This window comes from Hemicordylus capensis, chromosome 2 (genome assembly GCF_027244095.1).
Source record: "Hemicordylus capensis ecotype Gifberg chromosome 2, rHemCap1.1.pri, whole genome shotgun sequence".
NCBI classification, from domain to species: Eukaryota; Metazoa; Chordata; class Lepidosauria; order Squamata; family Cordylidae; genus Hemicordylus; species Hemicordylus capensis.
In genome coordinates this window covers 258,882,032-258,909,027 of record NC_069658.1, presented here as the reverse complement: position 1 = coordinate 258,909,027, position 26,996 = coordinate 258,882,032, and the positions used below count along the sequence as shown (strand labels likewise).

Genomic DNA, 26,996 nt, shown 5'->3' with positions numbered 1-26,996 from the left:
GGTCAGAGTGCTCAGCAGGGAGCAGGCCGGCAGGGAAGTTCCTTTGATTTGTTTGCTGTCCCAAAGTGTTCGTTTTTTAATTTTATAACGATTACTTTTCAGCTCTAACATACTTTTTTGCTTTAAAAATCATTAATTGCTTATTGGTGCAGAATGCTGCTGCATGCTTTTAGCTGTTGAGAAAATGGGAGCTTGTTGGTTGGTGAGTGATGGCATCCATTGTCCCATTTTGCATTTGTTAGGTTAGTTGGGGGAATATCTTCCAAATGGAAAATGGGACAATACATGTTCTGCCTTGAGGGGGAATTCAAGAAAGAAACTTCAAAATATACTGATACTGTACTATCTGTACTATCAGAACCAGTTTTAAGTTCAGCTTCGTTAGTTGGCTCCTGGGAGCGTGCAGACTTCAGCATGATGCAAGCTGCAACTTAAGACCTAGCTAGAGCTCGTGTATAAATCATGGATATTGTATTAAGAAAAATGTCATTTACCAACGTTCTCTTTCTATATCGAAATATTTATTAAGGGCAAAAGTGCATATTTGGACTCTTCAGAGGCCAAGATTTATTTTCTATCTTGCTTAAAATAGTCCCATGGTGACTAATGGCAATCAAATGCAACAAAATAGTGTGATAATACTATTCTACCATCTGCAGCAGTGTGATAATACTATTTCTACCATACTAATTTGAATAATGAAGTATTATCACTTCCAGTAACTATTTGTTGAAGTATTGCCTTGTTTTTATTTGTAATAAAATAGAGTAGAATTGTAAAATACATTTCTTTTTCCTTCCATATTTATGGTGCATATTCATGGTACTTAGTAATGAATAATGAGTTTCAGTGTTGATTAATAAGCTGCAGAAGAAGAGGGGGGACAGGGGGTGTAAAAAATTTGCATGCCACACTATGCGCGGTGCAGTGTTAACATATATTTCTCTGTGTGAGAGATAATTATGTGCGCACACTGCCTTGAAACTGCCACCCAGAACAAAACTGTTTCCACTCACTGATGATAAAAATCAGAGGGAACACTGACCTCAACCCTAGGCTAGTGTGCAGCCACTTGCTCTTCTCAGCATGATTCTGTGCAACACATCAGAACAGAAGAGGGTTCCAAGCAGGAAGGGCTCCACAGGTTGTGTGGGTGCAAAGCTGTCTAGAATGTATGCTCCTCCCAACTTAGCAGAGCTAGCTACGGAAACATCCTAGCTACTGAAACCTGTTTGCCCAAATGCAGGGTTAGTCTGGATGCCAGCTAATATCTCTCCTCCTTTGAAATATCATGAACTACGACACAAAATATGGGTGTGATGTAGTTATGCTGTGCACTTCCTGCCCACTCCATCCAATGATGTGAAGGCTGGGGAAATGTGCAGCATGGGGATATCATCTCATGCATTCCGTTATACTAAATATACCAGGAAGGGACAGTGCGGCAGTAGTTCTGTGCCTCTTGTTAGGTCTGGTTCTACCCTGAAAGGTATATGGGACGTGAGAGGAGGATGTCAACTGGAAGTCACTTGCTCATCAGGTCACAGAACTGGGCAGGACAGGGAGGGATGAATTCTTAACCCCTCAAATTCCATGCATGTTGAATTGCAGAGGTCGTCCATTTCTTACTGGGCCTAGGAGATCAAAAACAATTGGGGCATTTACTGGGGAGAATGATGAAAGGAACTTTCATCTGTAATCAAGAAAAGGACAATTCTTAGAGGATGTGGTGATAATTTTCAAACATGTAAGAAGACGTTGGCAAGAGAAAGCAATCATATGCCCAACCTGGTATGAATAGCAGAAGAGGCAATGGTGTGAAACTACTGGATTAAACATTGTGTGCAGCCTCTCAAGTATGAGAACACAGAAGAGCTCCTGTGACACCTTAAAAGTTGGATAACTTTATTGAAGCAGAAACTTCTGTGAATGACAGCCTACTTCTTCAGACAGTGAAGATGGTGGACACATATAATATGTATACATACATATTAGCTATGTACAACAGGAAAAGTGGGATTGTTTTTCAAGGTGGGATTGAAAGATGAACACACTCAGAAAACAATGATACCATCAGGCCCATAGGGAGCTTTGACAACGTCTGAGTGGCAGCTCCCCCGCCCACTGGGTGTTCTTTTACGCACGCGAAGCATACCCTCCCCCAGGCCATGCCCCCTGTGTCTGATGTCAGACTCAAGGAGGTGGGGCCAGTGCAGAGAACAGGGTGGTCACAGCCCTGGCATAGTTTCATTTCCCCTGTGAAATTGCTGAAAGGGAGCTCCTATCCAGGGAAAAGAGGGAATGGAGGAAATGAGGTCAGGGGAAATGAGAAAAGGAAGACAGGGGAAATGAGAAAATGAAACTATGCTGCTGCTGACAGCCCTGTTCTTTGCACTGGCCCTGCCCCCTTGTGTCTGACATCAGATGCAGGGGAGGGGCCAATGACCAGGGCAGGGGCATACCGAGGTTGGAGTGGGCCCAGAGACAAGATTTTAAAATAGCCCCCCATAACTGAAGTTTATATACACACACACACACACACACACACACATATCACACCTATGTGCCACATCATCCTAAGATCTCTCTCTCTCTCTCTCTCTCTCTCTCTCTCTCTCTCTCTCTCTCTCTCTCTCTCTCTCTCTCTCTCTTAGGATGATGTGGCACATAGGTGTGATATCTATATGATGTGGCACATAGGTATATATATATATATACATATACACACACACATATCACACCTATGTGCCACATCATCCTAAGATCTCTCTCTCTCTCTCTCTCTCTCTCTCTCTCTCTCTCTCTCTCTCTCTCTCTCTCTCTCAGGATGATGTGGCACATAGGTGTGATATATATATGATGTGGCACATAGGTATATATATATATACATATACACACACACATATCACACCTATGTGCCACATCATCCTAAGATCTCTCTCTCTCTCTCTCTCTCTCTCTCTCTCTCTCTCTCTCTCTCTCTCTCTCTCTCTCTCAGGATGATGTGGTACATAGGTGTGATATATATATGATGTGGCACATAGGTATATATATATATACACACACACACACACACACACACACACACACACACACACACATATCACACCTATGTGCCACATCATCCTAAGATCTCTCTCTCTCTCTCTCTCTCTCTCTCTCTCTCTCTCTCTCTCTCTCTCTGGATGATGTGGCACATAGGTGTGATATATATATGATGTGGCACATAGGTATATATATATATATATACATATACACACACACATATCACACCTATGTGCCACATCATCCTAAGATCTCTCTCTCTCTCTCTCTCTCTCTCTCTCAGGATGATGTGGCACATAGGTGTGATATATATATGATGTGGCACATAGGTATATATATATATATATATATATATATATATATATATATATATATAAATATACACACACACACATACATATCACACCTATGTGCCACATCATCCTAAGAGAGAGAGAGAGAGAGATACACACATATCACACCTATGTGCCACATCATCCTAAATTATTTTTTAAAAAGCTTTTGTAAATTGTGGACGATGCAAGTCATTTAATGGTACTAGAGAAAGTTCTGGTAGCTCCAGGACTTAACACTCACATCAATTACAGAGGATGAATACAATGGAAGGAAGCCCAGGCGGGTGCGTGGCTGGGGGAGTCAGTCATGTGACTTGCCTCTGGGGGACCTCCCAAGGCAGTGGGCCCCCAGACAACTGTCTCCCCCTGCCCTATTATAGTTACACCCCTGGATCCAGGGGTAGAGGAGAGTCCATCCCTCCCCAGCCAGCTTTGCTTGCCAGCTGGGTGCAGGGGTGGGCAAGTGAGAGCCCTGGCTGAGGGCAAGGGGGATCCTTGGGACAATTAGCCTCCCTTGCCCAACGATTGCTATGCCCTTGGATATCATAACTATGATGGTCAAATCACCTGTGATGTTAGACATAGAGTTAGAGAGCTTCTGATAAGATAAAATAAAATAAAATAAAATAACAGCTGAAGGGTAGGGGATCAGGATGGGCTCCTGGCACAAATGGAGGTGTGGTGGTTAGCCCTCCCCTCCCCTTGTGCTAACTTGATAAAAATCACACACATGCATACACCCCACTTGCTATTAGCCTTGGGAGGGAAGCTCTGACTGGTGCCTTTGAGTCTGGGACCTTCTCTAGGAGTTTCGGAAAGGAGAGCAATTTTTATTGGGACCACAGTAGAACAGGAAAGGATCCAATGGACCCTGAGGAGCCAGAGCTTGCTGGCCTTCCTGTACTTGCCCCACATAGGAACCCGGGAACTCTGGGGACCCAGTGCTCCCCCACCCACCCACCCAGCAGGACCTCCCTGGAACTCATTCTTTGCCCTGGGACCCCAGGAGTGGAGAAAATACCAAACCAGGGCTGAGCTCCAGCACTGCAGGCAAAGTGCTTGCCTGGCTGCTTGGGGCCTTCCTCCCAATGGGGAGGCCAGCTCAGGCGCCTGCTTTGCATCTGTGCCAATCCAGGAAGGGTGGCGCACCTGGCACCCGTATATGCCCTCCATGTGAAGCTTGAGCTTGCTGGTGAGCAGTTATCTCAGTGTGCCCTTGCTGGGCCTGAACAGAAAAACTCCAGTGGATGAGAAGGCAAGGGGCTGCCAAATTATAAAGAGAGGAGAAAAGGGATCAGTAGTTGGGGTTACAACCCATCTATGTCATGTGCATCTGCTATCTCTAGCGGGAGGGAGATATTGCTTTGCAGGCACGTGGGAAGGCGGATTCCAATGCAGCTTGGTAGTGTTTGCTGTCTCTTTTATTCATGGCTTTTCTCTTCCTGCAGTGAATGAAGAAAATATGCTGTGGGGTGGGGGGGGGAGCAATTCCTGATTTAGCTGGATATTAGATGGGTTGAGAAGACATATACAAAGGGACCCCCCTCCCCTCCCTGATGCCTGAGATGGAGTCGTCATTGTCCTGATGAGTGCTGAGAATTGTGACTCATGGCTGCTGACTCATGGCTGGACGGACTACGGTCCCCAGTGCTCCTTGCCTCAGGCCAGCTGTGATGCTGTTGTAGGCTTTGGGGAGGGGAGCCAGGAGAAAAATCTCTTCCCATTCTTCTGCTGCCACCATGATACAGGTTGGCATGAGGGGTTTGGGGAGGAGGCAGGTGGGCAGGAGAAGGGGGCCATTGGGGTTTTACGGAGGGGTTGGGGAGGGGATCGGACCAGACTGACAGTCATGTTCCCAAAGACATCACTGAGGTCATGAAGTATTCAGACAAGCTTGGAACTGATCCCTTTTCTCCTCTCTTTATAATTTGGCAGCCCCTTGCCTTCTCATCCACTGGAGTTTTTCTGTTCAGGCCAAGCAAGGGCACACTGAGATAACTGCTCACCAGCAAGCTCAAGCTTCACATGAGATCATGAAGTATTCAGACAAACAACGGGGGGAAATAATAGGTTGGGCTTTCCTGCTCTGGTCAGGCACTAGAGAGCTTGACACGGTGGGGTTTGCCAATCACTAACAGAAAAGTGTATTCACATGTATTAGTCCTAAAGGTATCAACTTGCTTCTTCAAGCTGGAATATCAGTGGTCTGTATAGTCTGAAGGTGAGCAAGCAAGATGGCATGCTCAAGGCATATAAATGAGCTCCACCTTGGCTCCCACGTTCCATTGACACAGAAGAATCTGCTTTGCCCAGAGTCATAGGACCATAGGTCCATCTAGCTTAGTATTGTTTGCAACAAGGCAGCAGCTCTACAGGGTTTCAGATGGATCTTTCCCAGCCCTACCTGGAGACACCAGGCAGGAGCGGAGCCACCATTGGGCCAAGGGGTTCAAAAAACCTGGGCCGCGCCCAATCAGGGGTCACAACTTGCAGCCCCAACACCCACCCACACTGCGTCTGACGTTTAGCTCCCAAGCGGGGGCCGTGCGGCCCCTTCGGGAGCTAAACTAAGGGTTCGCAGCGCAGCCAGGAGCGGCTCTTCCCTGCAGGGAAGACAGACAGGTGCAGGGGGCGGGGTCAGTGGGGCCACCACCACGGCCGCACACAGGCCGCCGGCGGTCAGGCTCTGCCAGTGACGCCAGGATTGCACCTGGGTCTTGTTGCATGCACAGCTATAGCTCTTCCTCATTTTCCCACCTATTCATCTATAGGAGGGGTATGGCACAAATGAGAGAGCAAGATCCTGTTGGATGCTGCTTAGTGCCATCCTGGTTATCTTCTGTACCCACTATGGGTACAGATGATAGAGGTCACAGAAGATAACCAGGATGGCACTAAGTATCCAACAGGATCTTGCCTTCTCATTGCCCTTGTCAGAAGATAAAGGGAGCTGAGCTGAGCTTCTACTTGGCAGTGGCTCATCAGGATAGGACTTTGCTCCCTCCAGAAGCTGCCTTCTGTATGGATGTGTCAGGGACCAGCCCTGACAGAACAGGATTTTAATTCAGGTAGCAGGGGATAGATGGCAGGAGAAGTTGACATCTTGTGTAACTTGGTAAGATGTTTTTAAACAACAAGCTTTTTCAGACCCCATATGTCTCTGGTGTTCTCTTTTGTAAAGAAAATGAAGTCTGCAAGAGCTGCCTTAATTTATTTCATATATTACATTTCTATTCCACTCTTCCTCCAAGGAGCCCAGAGTGATGTACAACATGGTTATGTTTATCCTTGCAACAATCCTGTGGAAGTAGGTTAGGTTTAAAGATAACTGAGTGGCCCAGAGTCCCTCAGTGAGTTTTATGGCTAAATAGGGATTTGAACTCAGGTTTCTAACACTCTAACCACTGCACCACACTGGCTCCTTAAAGTTCCTGTACTGGAAGCAGCGGGGGCAGGGGAGCTTGAAACAATATGAATGGCTTAGGCTGCATCACTTACCTTGGCTATCATCAGCCCAAGGAGACAGAGGACCAGGCCCGCTAAGCTCAGCCGGATGATATTGGACACCATGTAGTCTACTCTGTGGTCATTCACTGCCTTCACTGAAGCGATGTGAACCTCTGAATTCACTGTAGAAAAGAGACGGGCACCATCACCTCTAAACTTTTAGCTCACAAACTCTGGGGGTAGCGGCCAAAGGAAATGTAGGGACATTCTAGCTCTAAGCCACCCTGAACAACTTTTGGCCTTGGCCTGGCCAGTTTCCAGCTTGCCACTTCTGAACAAGGTATTGGAGCATGTGGTGGCATCTCAGCTCTTGACAATTCTGGACAAAACCAAATAATGAGTCCCCACCAATCAGCAGTCATTCCCACAGGGCAGACGGCAAGCAGCAGGGGGCAGCAGCAGACAGACAGACAGGCACACACACAGGCTCTCACCCTGGACCTGCCTGGGAAGCAGATGTTCTTCTTCCTCTCCTGCAGGGCTTCTGGCTTCTGTAATGGGGGAAGCAGTGCTATAATTGCCTCGTGGAACCAAAGTTTTAATCCCAGCTGATTTTGAAAGGGGAATGCCTCAATAGTCTACCTTATAAGTTTGAACTGGGCCCAGTGTTTGGGTCCTGCTTCTACCCCACACAAGCCCTGCTGTCCCAAGCATCTGAGATGAAGAGCAGATTTGTCCATTCCCACACACCCTAATTTTCCAAATTGAAATCCTTCCCCTTGTTTATTGCAGGAACAGGGAAAAAGAGTTCCAAGGAAAATGCTTGAGGAGCAAACACAGTTGCCCCAAACAAGATGCAGCAACATTCATCTTCACCAAGGGCAGTATAATAGCATACCTGCCAACATGTCCCTATTTTTCCATTCAGGTGAATGGGAAAATAGGGACATGTTGGCCAGTATGTAATAGCTTGAGCCAGTTCTGAAGCTTGAGCCACACACTGCCTAAAGTAATGATTGGTCTGATATTAGGGTTGCTGACTGAAGTTATTCCCGGAGATGTTTCCCCCACAGCATTTTTCACAAAATGAAGCCATTAAAATATCCAGGATTGCTTAGAATTGTCCTTTGGAGACTAGCGCTGATTCTCGGAGACTCCATGGCAATCCTCCATGGCTACATTATCCAATATATCCACCATAAAGATTTTTTTAGTGGAAGGGCAGCACATACTTCTTTAAAAATCCATTGGTTCCTACTGCCGTTTACTGACAATCAAATTAAACAGGAGGTGGGTTGGTGGGGGATTTATGGGTCTCTAAAGAGGCAGGCAAAGAGAACTCACTTGAGGGAAGGGGCAGCACTGGCCTGCTAGATGAATTCTCAGTCTGGTGGTTTGAAACACTGCTTTCTGGGGGGAAGGAAGGAAAGAAGAGACTTGTTTATGTATTGTTTTCACATCCTGGCTCTCTTTTGTCATGGAACTTTGGTATTCGGAAGAAATCCATTCAATGATCCAGGCTGGCTCTTGCTACAGCCCAGTCATCGTTGCCGTCGTCATCCTCCTCCTCCTCCTCCTCCTCATCTGTATTACGGTCACTGATCAGAAGAAACACATCACAGTCACACAGGTGAAAACTAAAATAATAATATACTCATTGATCTACTAACCAATAACGAAGAGATTAAAGTTTGGGCGGTATATACATTAGATAGATAGATAGATAGATAGATAGATAGATAGATAGATAGATAGATAGATAGATCCAACTAATCAAGAGGATATACTATCCTCTAAATTAAATTCATGAGTAAACATTGATAAAATCTAATCAAATTCTACTAACAGACAAAACTTAGCTACATTTAAAGAAATCTCATCTTTCTTGTCAGACAAAAAGACAATGGACATAGAAGTAATCCGAACAGCCTGGAAAATAAATTAAAAAGGGCAAGAGAGCCTTCGGATAGGGTGGTATAGAAATGTAATAAATAAAATAAAATAAAATAGATAAATATATAATGAGTATGGATATAAGAACATAAGAACAGCCCTGCTGGATCAGGCCCAAGGCCCATCTAGTCCAGCATCCTGTATCGCATAGTGGCCCACCAGATGCTGCTGGAAGCCACAAGCAGGAGTTGAGGGCGTGCCCTCTCTCCTGCCATTACTCCCCTGCAACTGGTTCTCAGAGCCATCCTGCCTTTGAGACTGGAGGTGGCCCACAGCCCTCCGACTAGAAGCCATTGATGGACCTCTCCTCCATGAAGTTATCCAAACCCTTCTTAAAGCCATCCAGGTTGTTGGCTGTCACCACGTCCTGTGGCAGAGAGTTCCACAAGTGGATCATGCATTGTGTGAAAAAGTACTTCCGTTTGTTGGTCCTAGACCTCCTGGCAATCAATTTCATGGAGTGACCCCTGGTTCTAGTGTTGTGTGAGAGGGAAAAGAATTTCTCTCTCTCTACTTTCTCTAAACCATGCATGATTTTATAGACCTCTATCATGTCTCCCCCGCAGTCATCTTTTTTCTAAACCTAAAAGCCCCAGGTGTTGTAGTCTTGCCTCATAAGAAAGGTGCTCTAGGCCCCTGATCATCTTGGTTGCCCTCTTCTGCACCTTTTCCAGTTCAACAATGTCCTTTTAAAGATGTCTCTATTGAAATTACGGTATAACACAAGCTGTGCCATTGTTTCAATGACTCCCACACCAGATGGGCAATAAAGTTCGGCATAGGGTATTTTATTGAATTTTCCCTCTAAAACCGCAGTGGGTAGAACATCAAAATGTGCTGGCGTTAGTTCCCTATGGCACTTCAGCACGGTATACAGCCAGTGTTGTACTGTGGGGTGGAGCATACAAATGACAAAGTGAGACAAGAAAGAAGGAGGCTGGATTGTCTTGCTGTGGAATAGAATGGCAAGATTTGCTTGATTAAATGTTTAAGTGTATTGTTTTTACTCTGCTTCCTGGTCCTTGCCTATCATAGCCCTTCATTCTGTGGACTCTACATAACTGAATGTGACTGAGTGCATATTTATGCAGAGAATTGGGATACAAATAAATTCAGGCACCAAGAGCCCCTGGTGGCGCAGTGGTAAAAAAACTACCGCCCTGTAACCAGAAGGTTACAAGTTCGATCCTGACCAGTGGCTCAAGGTTGACTCAGCCTTCCATCCTTCCGAGGTCGGTAAAATGAGTACCCAGAATGTTGGAGGCAATATGCTAAATCATTGTAAACCGCTTAGAGAGCTCTGGCTATAAAGCGGTATATAAATGTAAGTGCTATTGCTATTGCTATAGACTGCTTGGGAACTTTGTGTGTGAGTTCCAAAGCAGTCTCAGTTTAATCAATCTTCTCTGTGGGAAATGCATACAAAACATATACATGGAAATAAACACACCAACCAGGACTAGAACTAATAGTAAAGCAGCAGCTTGTTTATGTAGCTTTATAGAGTGTCCAGGTGTTTCACTGGTATTGTTTCACTACTCCTTACTGTTGGAGCTAGGATCCTAGCAGCATCAGCTCTCAGCTGCAATGTCTCATAGTGACCACTGGTGGGGGGCGGGGTGGGGGTTAGGGTCATGGATAAAAGTGCTGGACTCCTCCCCTCTTTGTTCTTCCAGTGTTAGTCTCCATTTTGTCTCTCCAGAGATGGCTGTTTGTTTTGGTCTCTCTCTTCAGCCATGAGCTACAGCTGGAATTAAGCTGCAAGCTTTTTCACATTCGTTTGTAACCTTTCCTTTAAATAAGTCCTTGTAGTTCTTCAGTACTAAAGAACTGTCTCAAGACCTCTTGCTTTGCTCCTTTCTCACCAAACTGGTTTTGCTTTGCTATTTGGGGACTGAACTGTCATTCTTGCCCACTTACAACAGGAGGTCAGAATTATGTTTATGGCAAACTGTAATGAGTGGTTTGCCAGCTTAGCTTATCACTGAGGTGAAAGTTCCATAGGGGACTTTCGAGCTCAGTCTCAGCCACTGTATCTCCTTTCTCAAAAACAAAGGCCAGAACATCATTACTCTGGGAAGCAGCCGTGAATCTACAAGGATGAGGCAAGGGCTATGTGCCCCACGCACAGCCCAGCCAGGGGTGCCAAGGCCATGGCATGATCCCCTGGCATGGTCTGAGGGCACATGAAGCAGAAAGCTTGCTGAACTTCTCAGTGTGTTTGGATCTGGAAGGGACATAATTTTAAAATCCTATGTGTGCCATCTAGAGTTCCATGGAAGGCCATAAATGTCGATAAAATGCACCAGCAGTTATGAAAACAAGGTAATATGAACTTTCTAATATGGAATAATTAAGTACATCCTCAAAGCAACCGATGAAACCCTATATAACGGCTTGCTCAGAGGTTTACAGAGGGCAGCAGGCCAGGCAGCATGGCACTGCTTCAGCTTCTCATTGGCCCCTATGCAGCCAGACACAGGATCTTTCCATGGGGCAATAAAGTGCAGGATATTCAGAGTTTTCACACAAGCTTCAAGCATGAACGAATTCTCCATACGCACACTGCTGCAGACTTCCACACTACTCTGTCTGCACACATGCAGAGCAGGGACCTCACCTGATTTTTGCAGCACTGCCTGCTGGCCAGTTCAGAAGAGTCTGCCCCCACCCTGCCCCCCAGTCACTGCAGAAGTGATCATTGAAAAGGGTGGCTTCTTCTCGGAATGCAAGAGTTGGCTGGCAGGGTGCACTGTGAAAACTGCACCAAGTCCCTGCTCAGCGTGTGGACCGAGTCAACTAGGAAGCACTAGGAAGTAGCCTGGAAACCTGAGCATCGTGTGTACAAAGATTCCACTTGGAAATTCCGCAAAAGCTTTGAATATCCTGCACTTGACTGCCGTATGGGAAGACCCACAGGCAAGTGCTTTCAGTCACTGAATACTGCTGAGAAGGGAGGAGGAAAACTGGAAACTCTTGATGTTGGAGAACATCAGAAGGAATCCAGCAAAGGCAAGCAAACCGGTAGTCTGAGGAATGGGAAGATTTCTGGCACTTTTCCATTCTTCACTTGCCACAGTGCTTCAAAACTGGAAAAGTTGGCAGGCAGGAATCTCTAGATTTTGAGGAGGTTTTACTTCTCCAGTTTTGAAACACTATGGCAAATGAAGACGGGAAAATACTGTACATCTTCTCATTCCTCAGATGGATGCTGCTCAGAAGCTATTACGCAAGCAAAAGTTCAATGACATATGGGACATTTTAAAAGTTAAAAACTCATCAGCTACAAGTTATTTAAGGAGAAGAGGAACTAGAGGACTCTTTCCTATTTTTGAGCTGTTTATTAACTGAGAAGGTGGTGACTCATTGGCTATACTGTTTTCCACCAAAAAAAAAAAAACCCTACGTGTACAGTAGAAACTTTCGCAGTATACAATATTACACTTCCTTAGCACCAGGACATATTGGAATAACTTAGTCATGGTCTAACTTTCACAGAAGTATGCATTATTTAAATTACATTACTGTGATAGTAGTACTGTATTATACTGGCTGGGTTCAGACATAATAAAAAACCGGAGGTCCCTTCACCTCCAGTTTCACTAACCGATCATCCAAACAAGAGGAACTACATTTAAAGGGGGAAATGGACCCGTAGTTTCCCTCCACAAACCCCATTTGTCACCTTCAGTTATCTCTACGTTGTCTTGTTCCAACTTCTGATTTGCCTGTGCCAGCATTACATACTAATGCTGGCACTGTTGTTAGCCTTCTCCAAGCCGGAGTTGAAGGAGGAAGCTCCTTCCTTGCTCCAACTGCTATTGGCTGTGAGGGCCTTCTCTCAAGAAAGAAGGAAGCCTGCACTTCCCCACCGCTCTGCAGTCTTGCTAACTGCTGAGAGGCCCCTCTCCCCAATGTCTGGATGAGGGAGGGAGGCATGGAACCATAGTTCCATTGGACCCACAGTTCCATGTTATGTCTGAACCAGGCCACTGTCTTTTTGTTTAATCCACACCAGTCCTGTTATGTATCTCTTGTTGTTGTTTTTTAAAAAAACACCTCTAGATTTTGAGTAGGTATTACTTCTCCAGTTTTGACGCACTATGACAAGTGAAGAAGGGGAAATGCTAGAAATCTTCTCATTCCTCAGATGAATCCTGCAAAGTTAAAAACTCAGGACATATTAAAAGTTAAAAACATCATTGGTTACAAGTAAGTTAAGGAAAGGAGGAAGTAGAGGACTTTTTCCTATTTTTGAGCTGTTTTTAACTGAGAAGGTGGTGACATTGATTATACAGTACTGTATTCCACAAAAACCTATTTACATATATAGTATTAATGTATGCAATATACAATATTACACATACTAAGCAGCAGAATGTCTTGGAATAACTTGGTCAAGATCTCGTTAACTTTCACAGAAGTTTGCATTATTTAAATTACATTATTGTGATAGTACAAATAAAACAAATATTTATATACTGCTTTTCAACAAAAGTTCCCAAAGCGGTCTATTTATCTATAAATAAATAAAAGGGCTCCCTGTCCCCAAAGGGCTCACAATCTTAAAAAGAAACCTAAGATAGACATGTGCAACAGCCATTGGAGGGATGCTCAGTGCTGGGATTTAAGAATCATTGTGGTTAGTATTTTCTTTTGTTTGTTTGTTTGTTTGTTTGTTTGTTTGTTTGTTTGTTTGTTTGTTATACTGCCTGACTCCAAAGGCTCTAGGCAGTTCACAAAAATAACCGCCTAGCCTTGTATCATCTTATGGAGTTATTAACTGAAATACATTTGGACATATATTCATTCTTTGACCTAAGTTTAGATATGAAAATGCCTGGCAGTATTTCATTTTTGACTTTTCAACCAAATATTTCAAAATGAACTACTATTCATTTCTATTTCACTGTATATGGTAGTGCTTTATTACATTGTCTTTTTATTTAATCCATGCCAGTCCTGTTTTATAGCTCGTTCGCTCTTTTTTTTAATATTCTGCTTTCAGGGATCTCCTTCCTTACTGCTAGTTGAGGAACCCTGGACTGCCACATCTCTGCTGCAGGGAATTTGCAAATTATAATGTAGACAATACTAGGGCAATGCTTCCTCTCAGCCCTGTCCTCTCTTTAAAGTGGCAGGACGTAGCTCTGGAACACATGTCACATGTCAGAATAGATCAAAGGGCCTTTGAGAATGTGCAGAGTGCATTCCTCTCACCAACGAGTAGCCACAAAGAATCTCCACAGTTCTCTCCACTGTAAGAGAGAAGAGGGAACAGTTTCTAGAACAGAAGCTGCAGTTTCTGGGCAGACTGGAGCCCCAGTAGCAACATCTCTAGAAATTAGGCACTCTGCATGAGACAGGCAGGCACTCTGTTCAAATGGCACACCAGTCAGGTCTTCTGGGGCCTTCCTATCATACCAGTCTGACCAAAAAAAGTGTGTGTGTGTGTCCTAAAACACCCATAGCACATTGCACACTATTGTCAAGGGAAGTTGGTCTTACCGGTTGTCTCATTGATGAAGCACACAGACAAGCTTAAAAACCACAATGAATGAGTGGGTTTCTGTTGGAGATGAACTTCCAGTGAATTGACCTTTTGCACCAACAGTCCAAATGACCACTAGGGGCACTGGGTGTAGAGACAGTGAGTCAGGGTCTCCCTATCTGTCTCTACTCTATGACCCCTGGACTGACTCTGCAGCACTTCCTGTGCTGAGTCACACAATCCTTCCTTTCCTCCTAGAGAGCAGATGGAAACATCTCTCTCTCTCTCCTTACCTATCCACTATGTAGTCCTTTAGATGGGACAGGATCTCCATGTGTTTTCTCTAAACAGCTGCAATATCCAAACCATCCTCTGCTACCTACTCTGTAACTGGAGTGTGTGCTCATTCCTTAGTGCTCTGCTGTTTTACCTATTGTGGGTAAGAATCAACAACCTCTAACAGTTTCAAACGGTATACTGTCCCCTCTTCCTGCAAGCCATGTCTTCATTTCCCCATCCCAGTTTATTTTTGTTTATTTTCATTCTATTAGAAACATTGAATATACCGCCCACTCCGAAGACTCTGGGCGGTATACAAAAACATGCAAAGCAAGACAACGTTAAAATTACATTCTAAATTAAAAACTAAAGTAACTAACAAAAAAGAAAAAAACCAAATAGGTAAACTACAGGGCAAAAGCCTGGCGAATGAAGGAAGTTTCCCCTTCCTTCTCCTCCTATTTCCCTTCCCTAGAATGTACCATGCCACCTTAAGTGGCACAATGGGGAAATGCTTGACTAACAAGCAGAATATTGCCAGTTTGAATCCCCACTGGTACTATATCGGGCAGCAGCGATATAGGAAAATGCTGAAAGGCATCATCTCATACTGCACAGGAGGAGGCAATGGTAAACCCCTCCTGTATTCTACCAAAGACAACCACAGGGCTGTGTGGGTGCCAGGAGTCGAAATGGACTTGACGGCACACTTTACCTTTAGAATGTACCCATTGCTCCTGTATCTCTGCTGAGATTATTACCTCTTTTATTTATCACCTAGGAAATGTCCATAAGGAACTGTGTGACGCATTGCTCGATTCTGTTAAAACAGACCTAGGCAGCTGCCTTCTACAGAGTCAAGTCCATCTACCTCATTATTGTCTATGCTAACTACAAACTACTCTTTCCAGCCCTGCTTGGAGGTGATGATGAAGATATACTGCTTTTCAACAACAAAAAGTTATCAGAGTGGAAATACACTAAACTAAAATTGTTCCCTGTCCCAGAGGGCCTTAGAACTTAAAATATCCCCTGTTAACTGGGCAAAGAGGCACTACATATAAGAGAAACAGTGGTGTTTCTCTTATATGGGAGAGAGCAACTCCTATCCAAGCCCAGCACAGCATCCCTCTAGTGGGTGTTGCTGGTTTTACCTTATATTTCTTTTTAGATTGTGAGCCCTTTGGGACAAGGAGCAGTTTCTCTATGTAAACTTCTTTGAGAAGCAGTCTAGTAGTAGTAGTAGTAGTAGTAGTAGTAGTAGTAGAAGTAGTAGTAAAAAGATTAAAGATTAAGTGGTAGGATTAACGCTTACCACTGAGCTCTCACAGTGCCCACAGCTAGCCTGCTCATGAGATGAAGGCCATCTCAGATGGCAAATTGGTAAAGGTGAAGGATTTGCTCTCGGAGGCTTGACATGCTGCCTCAGATGCTAGGAGGGCTTGGGCTGGCCCTGGCAATTCTCCTCCACAAACCAAGCAGAAGGGACTGAGAGTCAGCGTAGTGATTAAAGGACTAGAACCAAGGAGACCCAGGTCCAAATCCCTGCTCACCATGTAGCTGATCCTGGGCCAATGAGTCTCTTTCAACCTCAGGATTGTTGTGAGGATAAAATGAATGGAGATGGAGAGACCATGTATGTTGTTTTGAACTCCTTGGAGGAAAGGCATGTAAGAATAATACTATGTATTACAGCGGTCCTCAAACTTGGGTCCCCAGATGTTCCTGGACTTTGGCCACTGTCGCTGGGGATGATGGGAGCAGTGTTCCTTCTAACCAGGATTCCCAGATGTTGTTGACTACAATTCCCAGAATCCCCAACTACAATGGCTTTTGCTTGGGGATTATGAGAGTTGTAGTCAACAACATCTGGGAATCCCTGTTAGAGGGAACACTGGATAGGAATTGTACTCATCTGAGGACCCAAGTCTGAGAACCCTTGTACAGTAATAAAATAATTTACATGAAATACTTTGAACACTCAGAAGTGCTATACAAATGTTAAGTATTAATTTTTAAATTAATGTCAAACCAAACCACATTGTAATGAACTGAAACCACTGGGCACCATTATCACAGACATACCCTAATTCTCTTACCGTTAGTCACAGTTAGGTTGATGTTGGCCAACAACCTCACACCCAAAGCCAGCATTGTGATGCTGTAGATCCCCGAATCTTCCACTCTCACATCCTGGAGTACCAGTGAAGCATCCTCAGAAGACAGCTTTGCTCGAAAACTGTACCTCTCTGTCTTCTCAATGCTGATCTCACAGGAGTCCCTCCAGTTTCTAGGAGCTGTCTCTGCCAGGCAGCTATCAGCCTTGAGCAACAGCACCAGACAGCTACCAGTGACAAAATGCCACCTTAGTTGGAAGTAGTCTGGCAGCAAAGTAGAAAAATTCAGTGAGGCAGAGAGCAAAGCTGTATTCCCAGCTGAGATATAAATTGGGGATTTGGGCACAGTCAACAAGAGGGCTGTACTGGAGCCTGGAAGAAAGAACAGGGGTAAGAATTATTATTATTATTATTATTATTATTATTATTACATTTATATCCCACTCTTCCTCCAAGGAGCCCAGAGTGGTGTACTACATACTTGAGTTTCTCCTCACAACAACCCTGTGAGGTAGGTTAGGCTGAGGGGGAAGTGACTGGCCCAGAGTCATCCAGCAAGTATCATGGCTGAATGGGGATTTGAACTCGGGTCTCCCCAGTACTAGTCCAGCACTCTAGCCACTATACCACTGGCTCCTTGAGTCAGGTCAACAGGGAGCATCGTTAATAAAAACAGCCCTGCTGGATCAGACCCAAGGCCTATCTAGTCCAGCATCCCGCTTCACACGGTGGCCTACCAAATTATTATTTATTATTATTATTTCTGTTTACACAGTCAGACAGGTGTTATTGAATGGTTTGTTTTATCCAGACATTGAGTCCTTCCCAAGGACCTGGGATGGCTGAATTTTATTATCAGTATTGTTGTTATTATTATAGATCTCGTCACAAAATATAGGCTGTTCCCAGTAAAGTTGCTTTTTGTAATAGGCTGATGGTGATTTCTGTGGCCCCTATGGTGTTGAGGTGCTCTTCAAGGTGTTTTGGAATTGCACCCAGGGCGCCAATTACTACTGGGATTATTTTGGTCTTCTTCTGCCACAGCCTTTCAATTTCAATTTGTAGATCTTTGTATTTTGTGATTTTTTCTATTTCTTTTTCTTCTATTCCACTACTACCTGGTTGTTGTTGTTGTTGTTGTTTTATTAGACATATTTGTATACCGCCAAATACTTGCGTCTCTGGACAGATGCCTCTGGGGAGCCCACAGGCAAGGGTTGAGGGCATGCTACCTCTCTTGCTGTTACACCTCTGAAACCTGTATTGAGAGGCACTGTGCCTCTGAGGCTGGAGCTGGCCCACAGCCACCAGACTAGTAGCCATTGATAGACCTGTGCTCCATGGATTTGTCTAAGCCCCTTTTAAAGCCATCCAAACTAGTTGCTGGCAAATATGGTAGACCAATGGGACTGAACCAGAAGGAGAAGGACCAAAAGTGGTAAAGAATGAAAGGCACGCTGTATCTGTGGACTTAAAAGAAGTCCAAGGCAAGCACTATAGGTAGCCCTATCGACATACATGAAGTGTGAGCAAAACGTGCACAGGTGTCTGCATTTGAGGAGCACACAGTCTAAATATTGCCATTGGGAAAGACAATAGAGGGGAAGAATGGGATGGGTAACTGAAGAGATCACTGAAGAGATGTGGCATGGCCAGCAGGATAATAAACATGTGCAAACCCTTTGTTCCGCTTGAGCAGGAATGAAGACAAGGGTTAGGATTGAAGGCTTTATGGATGGCAGGGAGGGTCAGGTGCTCCCCACTAGACAAATAGTTTGCCCACCTATCCACTCACCATTGCTGGGCTTCTGCAGTTACCTCAAGGAAATACTCTTTTCACATTCAAAGAAGAATGCTTTTCTTTATGAATACGTGTGTGTGTGTGTGTGTGTGTGTGTGTGTGTGTGTGTGTGTGTGTGTGTAGAAATATATTGCTATTTCTCTTTCCGAAATGGAACGTGCAGGACAAAGCAGATTCAGTAAAGACAGAAGGAAGGGTTTCTTAACTGTAAAGGCTGTTCAGCAGTGGCTCAGTCGGCCTCGTACAGTTGTAAGCGCTCTTCCGTTTAATGTTTTCAAGCAGAGGCTGGACAGACGCCTGTCAGGGAGGCCACAGCAGTTTCCTACTACGGGAGGGTGGACTGGAAGACTGCCAAGGTTTCTTCCAACTATAAAATTCTGTGACTTGTTATTTTAAAGAGTGATGATTTCCATTCCCATGCACTCTTATGTCCAGTCTCCTCGTGGTGGAGCTATAATTGGGCAGACGTGTTGAAAGAACACAAGCCACCTAGCTCCTGGGAGCCACCTGGCTTGCCCCTCCCACAACCTCATGTTTTCTGCTGGGAAATGAGCTCCAGAGGGCCATGTGGGCCCTTCCAGGTGCTGGCTACACCGGCAACGAAACACCAGCTACATGTGCTCTTCGTTCTCTCCATCACTCCAAGTGAGGGGGGAAACGAAGAAAACACATGGCCAACAAAATTGGCTGGGGAATTTGCTCCAGTGGGTCCTTGTGGGTACTGGCCACACCCCCTGCATGTGATGTCACATGCAGGGGGAGTGACGGGTGCACTCAAGGGGCCACCAGGGAGAGGGGTGAACATGAGCCCAGCCTCCCCTAGCTATGCGCCTGATTTCTTCCTGACTCTTTTAGATGTTAGAACATGTCTTGTCAATAGACTATCATAATATAAGAGCTGATATAGTGCAGTGGCTACGGGTCTGAGCTGCAAGTCTGGATTTCCCTGGTTCAGATCTTGCCTCTGCCATGAATTCAGTAGGAGGCCTCAGGTGAGCCCCACCCTTTCAGCTGTGATAGGGAGACAATAATACCCAATAATAATCACTACTCTGGGCTCCTGGGAGGAAGAGCAGGATATAAATGAAAAAATCAACCGCAACAAAACAACAAACAACTTATGTACCTTACAGGATTGCTACAAGGATTGCATCAAGATCAAACATATGAGGCACTATGCAAACACATAGTGCAGAGGTACCCAGACAGATTGGAGGGGCTCTATACCAAGCTATTGCTTTCTGATACAAATCAAACCAAAACACGCACAGTAGCTAAAGGCAGCAGCAGTGAAAATATGACAACAATTGGTACAATCATGATCCAGTTGGTTGTATTATTTTTATGTATTTATTGTTTGCTTTAATCTCTGTATTTGATCTTTGATCAAAATAAACATCAACTTGCTCTGCCAAACACATAGTATTTTAAAGCAATAACATACCGGCAGTGTGTTTCTTGGCTATCCTGGGATATTATGAAGTAAGTGCTCACTCAAAGAAAGGATTGATTTCCAGCTGGGTTTTAAAGCTTTATTTAATTTCCAAGCATGTGGATGACTTACATTCCCAGAGGCTCGGCTGGCGGGGGTTTGTAGTTAAAAATTGAGATTACAGGCCCAGTAGGTGCATATAGAAGGTTGTGGATGCGCTAACTGTTATTTCCTTAGGTGGGTAAACTGTGCTTTCACTAACTATGAAAGCTGTTCATAGAAAACTCCCTTCCCCTTTCTGTCTAGAAGGATGAGAATCTAAACTAAAGAAGGAGCAGAGCTGCTTGCTCTGGATTGGTTGAGAGATTACATAGACAGGTGCTCCTGGGTAATCCAATAGCATAAAGACTAAAATCTCTAAATAGACTTGAGGTAAGGATAACGCAAGGCAGGAGGCCCTCCTTATTTGTAGATATTCCATTCTCAGCAATTAGCATGAATATGGAAACTGTGAATAAAGAAACCTTATCGCTATGGGAATCCAGGGATTAGGTTCCTTAAGGTTTTGGGTTTTTTTAAAGACCCCCACCAAAAAGTGGTGGCGGAAAACAAAAATAAGAAGAATAAAGCATAGTATCTCGCTCCCCAGCAGGTGCATTGGATACTTCCGGTTGTATCCGGTAAACAGGGGTAACGGGGCGGCAGGGAGGTACACTGCCACCCTGATTAACTTAAGAAAAAAGGAGCACTGGCAGGGGAAGAGTGGAGGGAGGAGTAAATTCACCCTCCCCCGCTCTTAAAGCAGCACAAACACCCCGGCCATCGAACCAGCAGAACCAGCCACCTTTCGAACCGGTTCGGAGGCCCATAAAGGGCCTCCGAACTGGTTCCGTGCACATCCCTACTGAATGTATATAAAACACCCTCTTTATAGAAACAGCTCCTGTCTATAGCCCTTTACTTACCCACCAGCAGACAGAACAGCCACGGCCCTGCCATTGCAGCAAAGACAGCTCTCTCTTTTGCCTTCAGAGGCCCTCTGTCTACTGCATGGCATCGCCCACAAAACTCTGACACTCACGTGCTCTGCTGAGGGTAAGATAGCTGGAGCCAGAGCTCCCAGCAGGGTCACTTGGGTCTAGCGGAACTTTGCAGAGGCTTCATAAGAGGGAATTGTCTCTCCTTTCATAGAAACAGAAGTAGTAATGACGAACGTCCTGGAGTTCACAGAGCATAGGGCAGTTCACATGATCAAAATCAGGGTAAAAGTAAAGTGTGCCATCAAGTCAGTGTCGACTCCTGGCGCCCACAGAGCCCTGTGGTTGTCTTTGGTAGAATACAGGAGGGGTTTATTATTGCCATCTCCCACACAGTATGAGTTGATGCCTTTCCAGCATCTTCCTATATCGCTGCTGCCTGATATAGGTGTTTAGTGGGGATTAGAACCAGCGACCTCTTGCTGCCTAGGCTAATTACTTCCAAGGTAGGAGAAGCCTAATTTGGGAGCTGTGCACGCTCCCGTTTGCTTATCATCTGTCAGTTAAAACCAAGGTTGGACGTGCCATTTTATATAGCCATTTAATTTAATTTATTATTTATATCTATGCAGTTTTATTCATTCCCTTATTGTATTCATTTGATTGATTGATTTATATCTATGTTATTTATTTTTATCTATATCTATGTAAACCGCTTTGGGAACTTTTGTTGAAAAGCGGTATATACATATTTGTCGTATTCGTCTCTGTGCTTGTGTGCTAAGCAGCTGCTGGACAAGAGGACCTTTTCACCCACTCCATTCAGCAGCTGGGTTGAAGGGAGTCCTCTGACCCAACTGCCGTTTAGCACAAAAGCACGGATGACGCCCCTTGTTAGAGATGGAGTTCCAGGGCATCGACCTTTTGCAACAACTATCCTAATGGCCACTAGGGGCACTGGGAGCAGAGGTGGTTGTGAGGATCTCCTTACCTGCTTGCCTCTACTCTATGACCCCTAGCTTGACTCCTCATAAACTTCCTGTAGTGAATCAATGTCCTCTTCCTTTCCTCCTAGAGAGAAGATGGAAACATCTCTCTCCCTCCCTCCCTATTCATTATGCAGCTGATAAATAGGATAGGTCTTTCCTATCCCAAATGTATTTCACTAATAAACCTATTTAGTTTAGACTCTGCAGTGATCTCCATGCGTGTTACTGAAATAGCTTCAACAACTAAACTCCATGCTCTGTAACTGGACTGGTAGCTTCCTTGGCACTCTGCTAAATAATCACAAACCCCAACACCTCTAAACTTTGTTTTAATTAACAGACAATCAGCAAAAAGGCTTCTTCTACCCTATATAAGAACATAAGAACAGCCCTGCTGGATGAGGCGCAAGGCCCATCTAGGCCAGCAGCCTGTTTCGCACAGTGGCCCACCAGATGCCTCTGGGAAGCCCACAGGCAGGAGTTGAGGGCATGCCCTCCCTCCTGCTGTTACTCCCCTGCAACTGGTACTCAGAGGCATCCTGCCTTTGAGGCTGGAGGTGGCCTATAGCCCTCCGACTAGTAGCCGTTGATAGACCTCTCCTCCATGAAGTTATCCAAACCCCTCTTAAAGCCATCCAGGTTGTTGACTGTGACCACATCTCGTGGCAGAGAATTCCACATGTTGATTATGCATTGTGTGAAAAAGTACCTCTGTTTGCTGGTCCTAAATTTCCTGGCAATCAGTTTTATGGGATGACCCCTGGTTCTAGTGTTATGTGATCCCTAATTAGGATCATGTGGATTGTCCTAGTGTCTTGCCTGCTCCCACTTAAAAGCCACACATCTGTGATTACAGAAAGCCAGGGCTTTCAAGTTCAGAATATGTCACGTATGAGGAGGTTGTTAGTGGTCAAACATTTTTCACTTCCTTATTTTTGCTCCACATGTTCTCAGGCCAGGCATACAAACCAGATCATTGTGAGCCACTGTTCAAAATAAACTCAAAGCAGGTGTGTAGCTATGGGAAAGGGCCAGGGGGCCTGTGTTGGCCCCTCTCCCCAGTGGTGAGAGCAGGGAGGGGTGGATCTGGGGGCCCTCCGGAGCTGGGACCCCCAGATTCTAGGGATGTGCACAGAAATCTTCAGCGTCTGCGGGGGTAGCGCCTTAAGGACGAGGGAGGGTGTACTCACCCCTCCCGCCACATTTCTCCCACCGGCGCGCTGGTTTTTTTAAGCCCCTCGGGGCGGCAGCATTCCTCCCTGCCGCCCCGTTTGCCCCGTCGGCCGGAAGTGGCGAGTGCGCGTGCGGCCATCGTGCGCGTGCACACACAGCAGAAGGGCACGCACGCACACAACAGGCGCATGCGCACTCACCACTTCCGGCCACTTCCGGTCGACGGGGCAAACGGGGCGGCAGGGAGGAACACTGCCGCTTCGAGGGGCTTAAAAAAACCAGCGCGCTGGCGGGGAAAATGCAGCGGGAGGGGTGAGTACACGCTCCCCCACCCTTAAAGCGCTACCCCCGCCAGCGCCGAAACGTCAAAACAGCCCCCAGTGCCAAAACGTTTCGGAGGCCTTCATAATGGCCTCCGAAATGTTTCGGGCACATGCCTACCAGATTCTTTGAACCCATTCACTCAATTACAGTTACCCCCATGACTCAGAGTGAATGTGGTTTGTTTGTTTATGTTTATATACTGCTCTTCATCCTGAAAGCCCAGGGCAGTTAACAAGATAAAAACAATAAACTTTCAATTAAAACAACATAAAAATAGAACAAATGCAATACTGAAGGGAGAGTCAGAGGCAGGAAATAATAAATGACTGTATGAGAGGGGCAGAAGAGTCAAGAATATCAGGAGTTTCACCACAGCTCCATTCCTTCTCCTGACTGAGGTGATTAGATGCCAAAGGAGGTCAGCTGTAAGTCTAAGAAGATGGTGGTACTGCCTACAACAAGACCCACTGACTGTGGCAGGAAGTGATGTCAGCTGGACAGAGTGACTATCCTTTTTCTAGTCCTAAGCAAAAGTAGGATTGTTGGCAATTGTATTTTGTCATTTCACAGTGTCGAAGAAATTTTAAAAGCTGCTTCAGGTTTTCTGTAGAGCTTTTAAAGATGCAGGAGCCCTGTCCTCTATTGTGTTGGGTTCCAAAAAGAGAATAGTAGTGATGCCACTGATGTGACCCAGCTTAGTTTGGTCCACACTTGTATGTTTGGACCCACAAGTGTCACACAGACTGAACTAAGGTGGATCACACCAATGGTGTCATCACTGCAAATCAAAGGATGGCACAGTTCCTTTATGTTTGATACTGGAAGTCCTCAGACTTCCAACACAATGGACTGCTGAAAACTATGTCTTGAGTAGAAATGTCTCAACTCGGAACCTGTTTTCCCATAGGAAACAACATTTTAAATGGGGGGGTTGGATCCTAAACCAAGGCTAAATACCATTTTTTGAGCTGGAATTCTCTGCCACAAGATGTGGTGACAGTCAACAACCTGGATGGCTTCAAGAAGGGCTTAGATAAATTCATGGAGGACAAGTCCATCAATGGCTACTAGTCTGAGGGCTATAGGCCACCTCCAGTCTAAGAAGCAAAGTTCCTCTAAATACCAGGAAGCAACAGGGGTAGAGAGGGCATGCCCTTAGCTCTTGCCTGTGGGCTTCCCAGAGGCATCTGGTGGGCCACTGTGTGAAATACAGGTGAAACTCGGAAAATTAAAATATCGTGCAAAAGTCCATTAATTTCAGTAATGCAAATTAAAAGGTGAAACTGATATATGAGACAGACGCATTACAAGCAAAGCGAGATAAGTCAAGCCTTAATTTGTTATAATTGTGATGATCATGGCGTACAGCTCATGAAAACCCCAAATCCACAATCCCAGAAAATTAGAATATTACATGGAACCAAGAACACAAGGATTGAAGAATAGAACAATATCGGACCTCTGAAAAGTATAAGCATGCATATGTATTCAGTACTTGGTTTGGGCCCCTTTTGCAGCAATTACTGCCTCAATGCGGCGTGGCATGGATGCTATCAGCCTGTGGCACTGATGAGGTGTTATGGAAGACCAGGATGCTTCATTAGCGGCCTTCAGCTCTTCTGCATTGTTTGGTCTCATGTCTCTCATCCTTCTCTTGGCAATGCCCCATAGATTCTCTATGGGGTCAGGTCAGGCGAGTTTGCTGGCCAATCAAGCATAGTACACTGTATACTTTTCAGAGGTCCGATATTGTTCTATTCTTCAATCCTTGTCTTCTTGGTTCCATGTAATATTCTACTTTTCTGGGATTGTGGATTTGGCGTTTTCATGAGCTGTACGCCATGATCATCACAATTATAACAAATTAAGGCTTGACTTATCTCGCTTTGCATGTAATGCGTCTGTCTCATATATCAGTTTCACCTTCTAATTTGCATTACTGAAATTAATGGACTTTTGCACGATATTCTAATTTTCCGAGTTTCACCTGTAGAATGCTGGACTGGTTAGGCCTTGGGCCTGATCCAGCAGGACTGTTCTTCTGTTCTTATGCCATTTTTCTTCTCACATGGGCAGCTTTTTTATGCTTGGGTGAAAAGCTGTAAGCGGGGCAGGCCCACGACATGACAGCGCCAGAGATGAGGCACCAAATGATGCCTTGGCCCATGACCCTGGTTGGGGCTAGCTCCCTTTCAGAACCAATCTTTGCAAGCTTTGGAAGTCGCATGGGGGCGGGAGGGGAGGAGAAGGGCAGTTTGCCAGCAGCTTCCTTTTCTCTCCTCGTGCTTCTTGCAAGCTTTGTAAGGAGTGTGCTCTCCAGGCAAGGCATGCAAGGGCCAGGTGGGTGCCAAACAGCTGCTCTAATAGCAGCAGCAGGAAGCACGTGGCTGCCCTACTGGCCACCCCAATCCTCTGCTGCCTCTCTTGCCTCATGGAAGGGTCGCCCCTGCCTGGAAGAAGCCTCCTCCTTCTATGCAAAGACATAAAATACAGGAGCGTTGCTCTCCTTTGCTTCTGGCATCAGCGATGAGGGGGAAGTTAGAAAAACAACTGAAGTGATCCCAGGCTAGGCAGTTTGTGGCTAAAAATGAGTCCTGATTTTGACATGGATGACGACTACAGGCCAAACAAAACAGGACGCTGTAGATGCTGACCCCGGCTAAGTGAGCAAAGAGACACCTTTGAATGGTGGTGATGGCGATTCTCTTATATTTATTTATATTTATTTATTTATTTATTTATTTATTTATTTATTTATTTATTTATTTTTACATTTCTATACCGCCTTTCGTTAAAAGAAAACCCCAAGGCGGTTTACAAAAATTAAAACATACAATAAAAGCAGTAAAAACATCAAGCAATAAAACATCAAGTTAAAACATATAAACAAGCATAAAAACATGACAACAGATAACAGATAAAAACAGAGAAGCCGCAGTAAAAACGATCATGTAAAAGCCTGGGTAAAAAGCCAAGTCTTTAAAAGCTTTCTAAAAGCCATGATGGAGTCTGAGGAACGAATGGCCACCGGGAGAGCATTCCAGAGTCTAGGGGCAGCAACCGAGAAAGCCCTGTCCCGAGTGCACGAAAGCCGAGCCTCCCTCATTGTCGGCACCCGGAGCAGGGCCCCCTCAGATGTCCTTGTCAAGCGGGCAGCAACTCTTGGGAGCAGGCGGTCCCTCAAATACCCTGGGCCCAAACCGTTAAGGGCTTTAAAGGTCAAAACCAGCACCTTGAATTGGACCCGGAAACGAACCGGCAGCCAGTGCAGCTCTTTCAAAATGGGGGTGATATGTTCCCAACGGGCAGCTCCAGATAACACCCTCGCTGCCGCGTTTTGCACTAGCTGCAGTTTCCGGATATTCTTCAAGGGCAGCCCCACGTAGAGCGCGTTACAGTAATCCAACCGCGACGTGACTAAGGCGTGGGTAACCGTGGCCAGATCTGCCTTCTCGAGAAAGGGACGCAGCTGGCGCACCAGCCGAAGCCGTGCAAAGGCACCCCTGGCCACCGCCTCCACCTGAGCTTCCAAAAGCAGAGCCGGGTCCAGTAGTACCCCCAAGCTGCGTACTTGCTCCTTCAAGGGGAGTGCAACCCCATCCAGAACCGGTAAAATCTCCTCATCCCGATTGG

At 45.3% G+C, this 26,996-nt stretch overlaps 2 protein-coding genes across 6 annotated transcripts in view; one reads left to right on the top strand and one right to left on the bottom strand.

The window, feature by feature from the left end:
• The window catches only part of LOC128342870 (uncharacterized), a 47,416-nt gene that overhangs the window by 13,857 nt on the left and 6,563 nt on the right, over positions 1-26,996 (top strand). The gene's annotated exons all lie outside the window — the stretch shown is intronic.
• LOC128342871 (uncharacterized) lies at positions 528-21,190 on the bottom strand. Of its 5 annotated transcripts, none has more exons than XM_053290920.1 (6): positions 20,866-21,190; positions 16,650-17,039; positions 8,172-8,237; positions 7,322-7,378; positions 6,879-7,009; positions 528-1,634 (listed from the first exon to the last, which is right to left on the bottom strand). In XM_053290920.1, exons 1-6 carry the CDS (start codon positions 20,897-20,899, stop codon positions 1,626-1,628), a joined length of 687 nt encoding a protein of 228 aa, XP_053146895.1. In that variant the 5' UTR covers positions 20,900-21,190; the 3' UTR covers positions 528-1,625. The 5 variants fall into 5 exon arrangements, 3 of the variants coding, with proteins under 3 accessions (XP_053146895.1, XP_053146894.1, XP_053146896.1); XM_053290919.1 differs by having other exon boundaries at positions 20,870-21,190; XM_053290921.1 differs by lacking the exon at positions 20,866-21,190 and adding an exon at positions 18,463-18,546.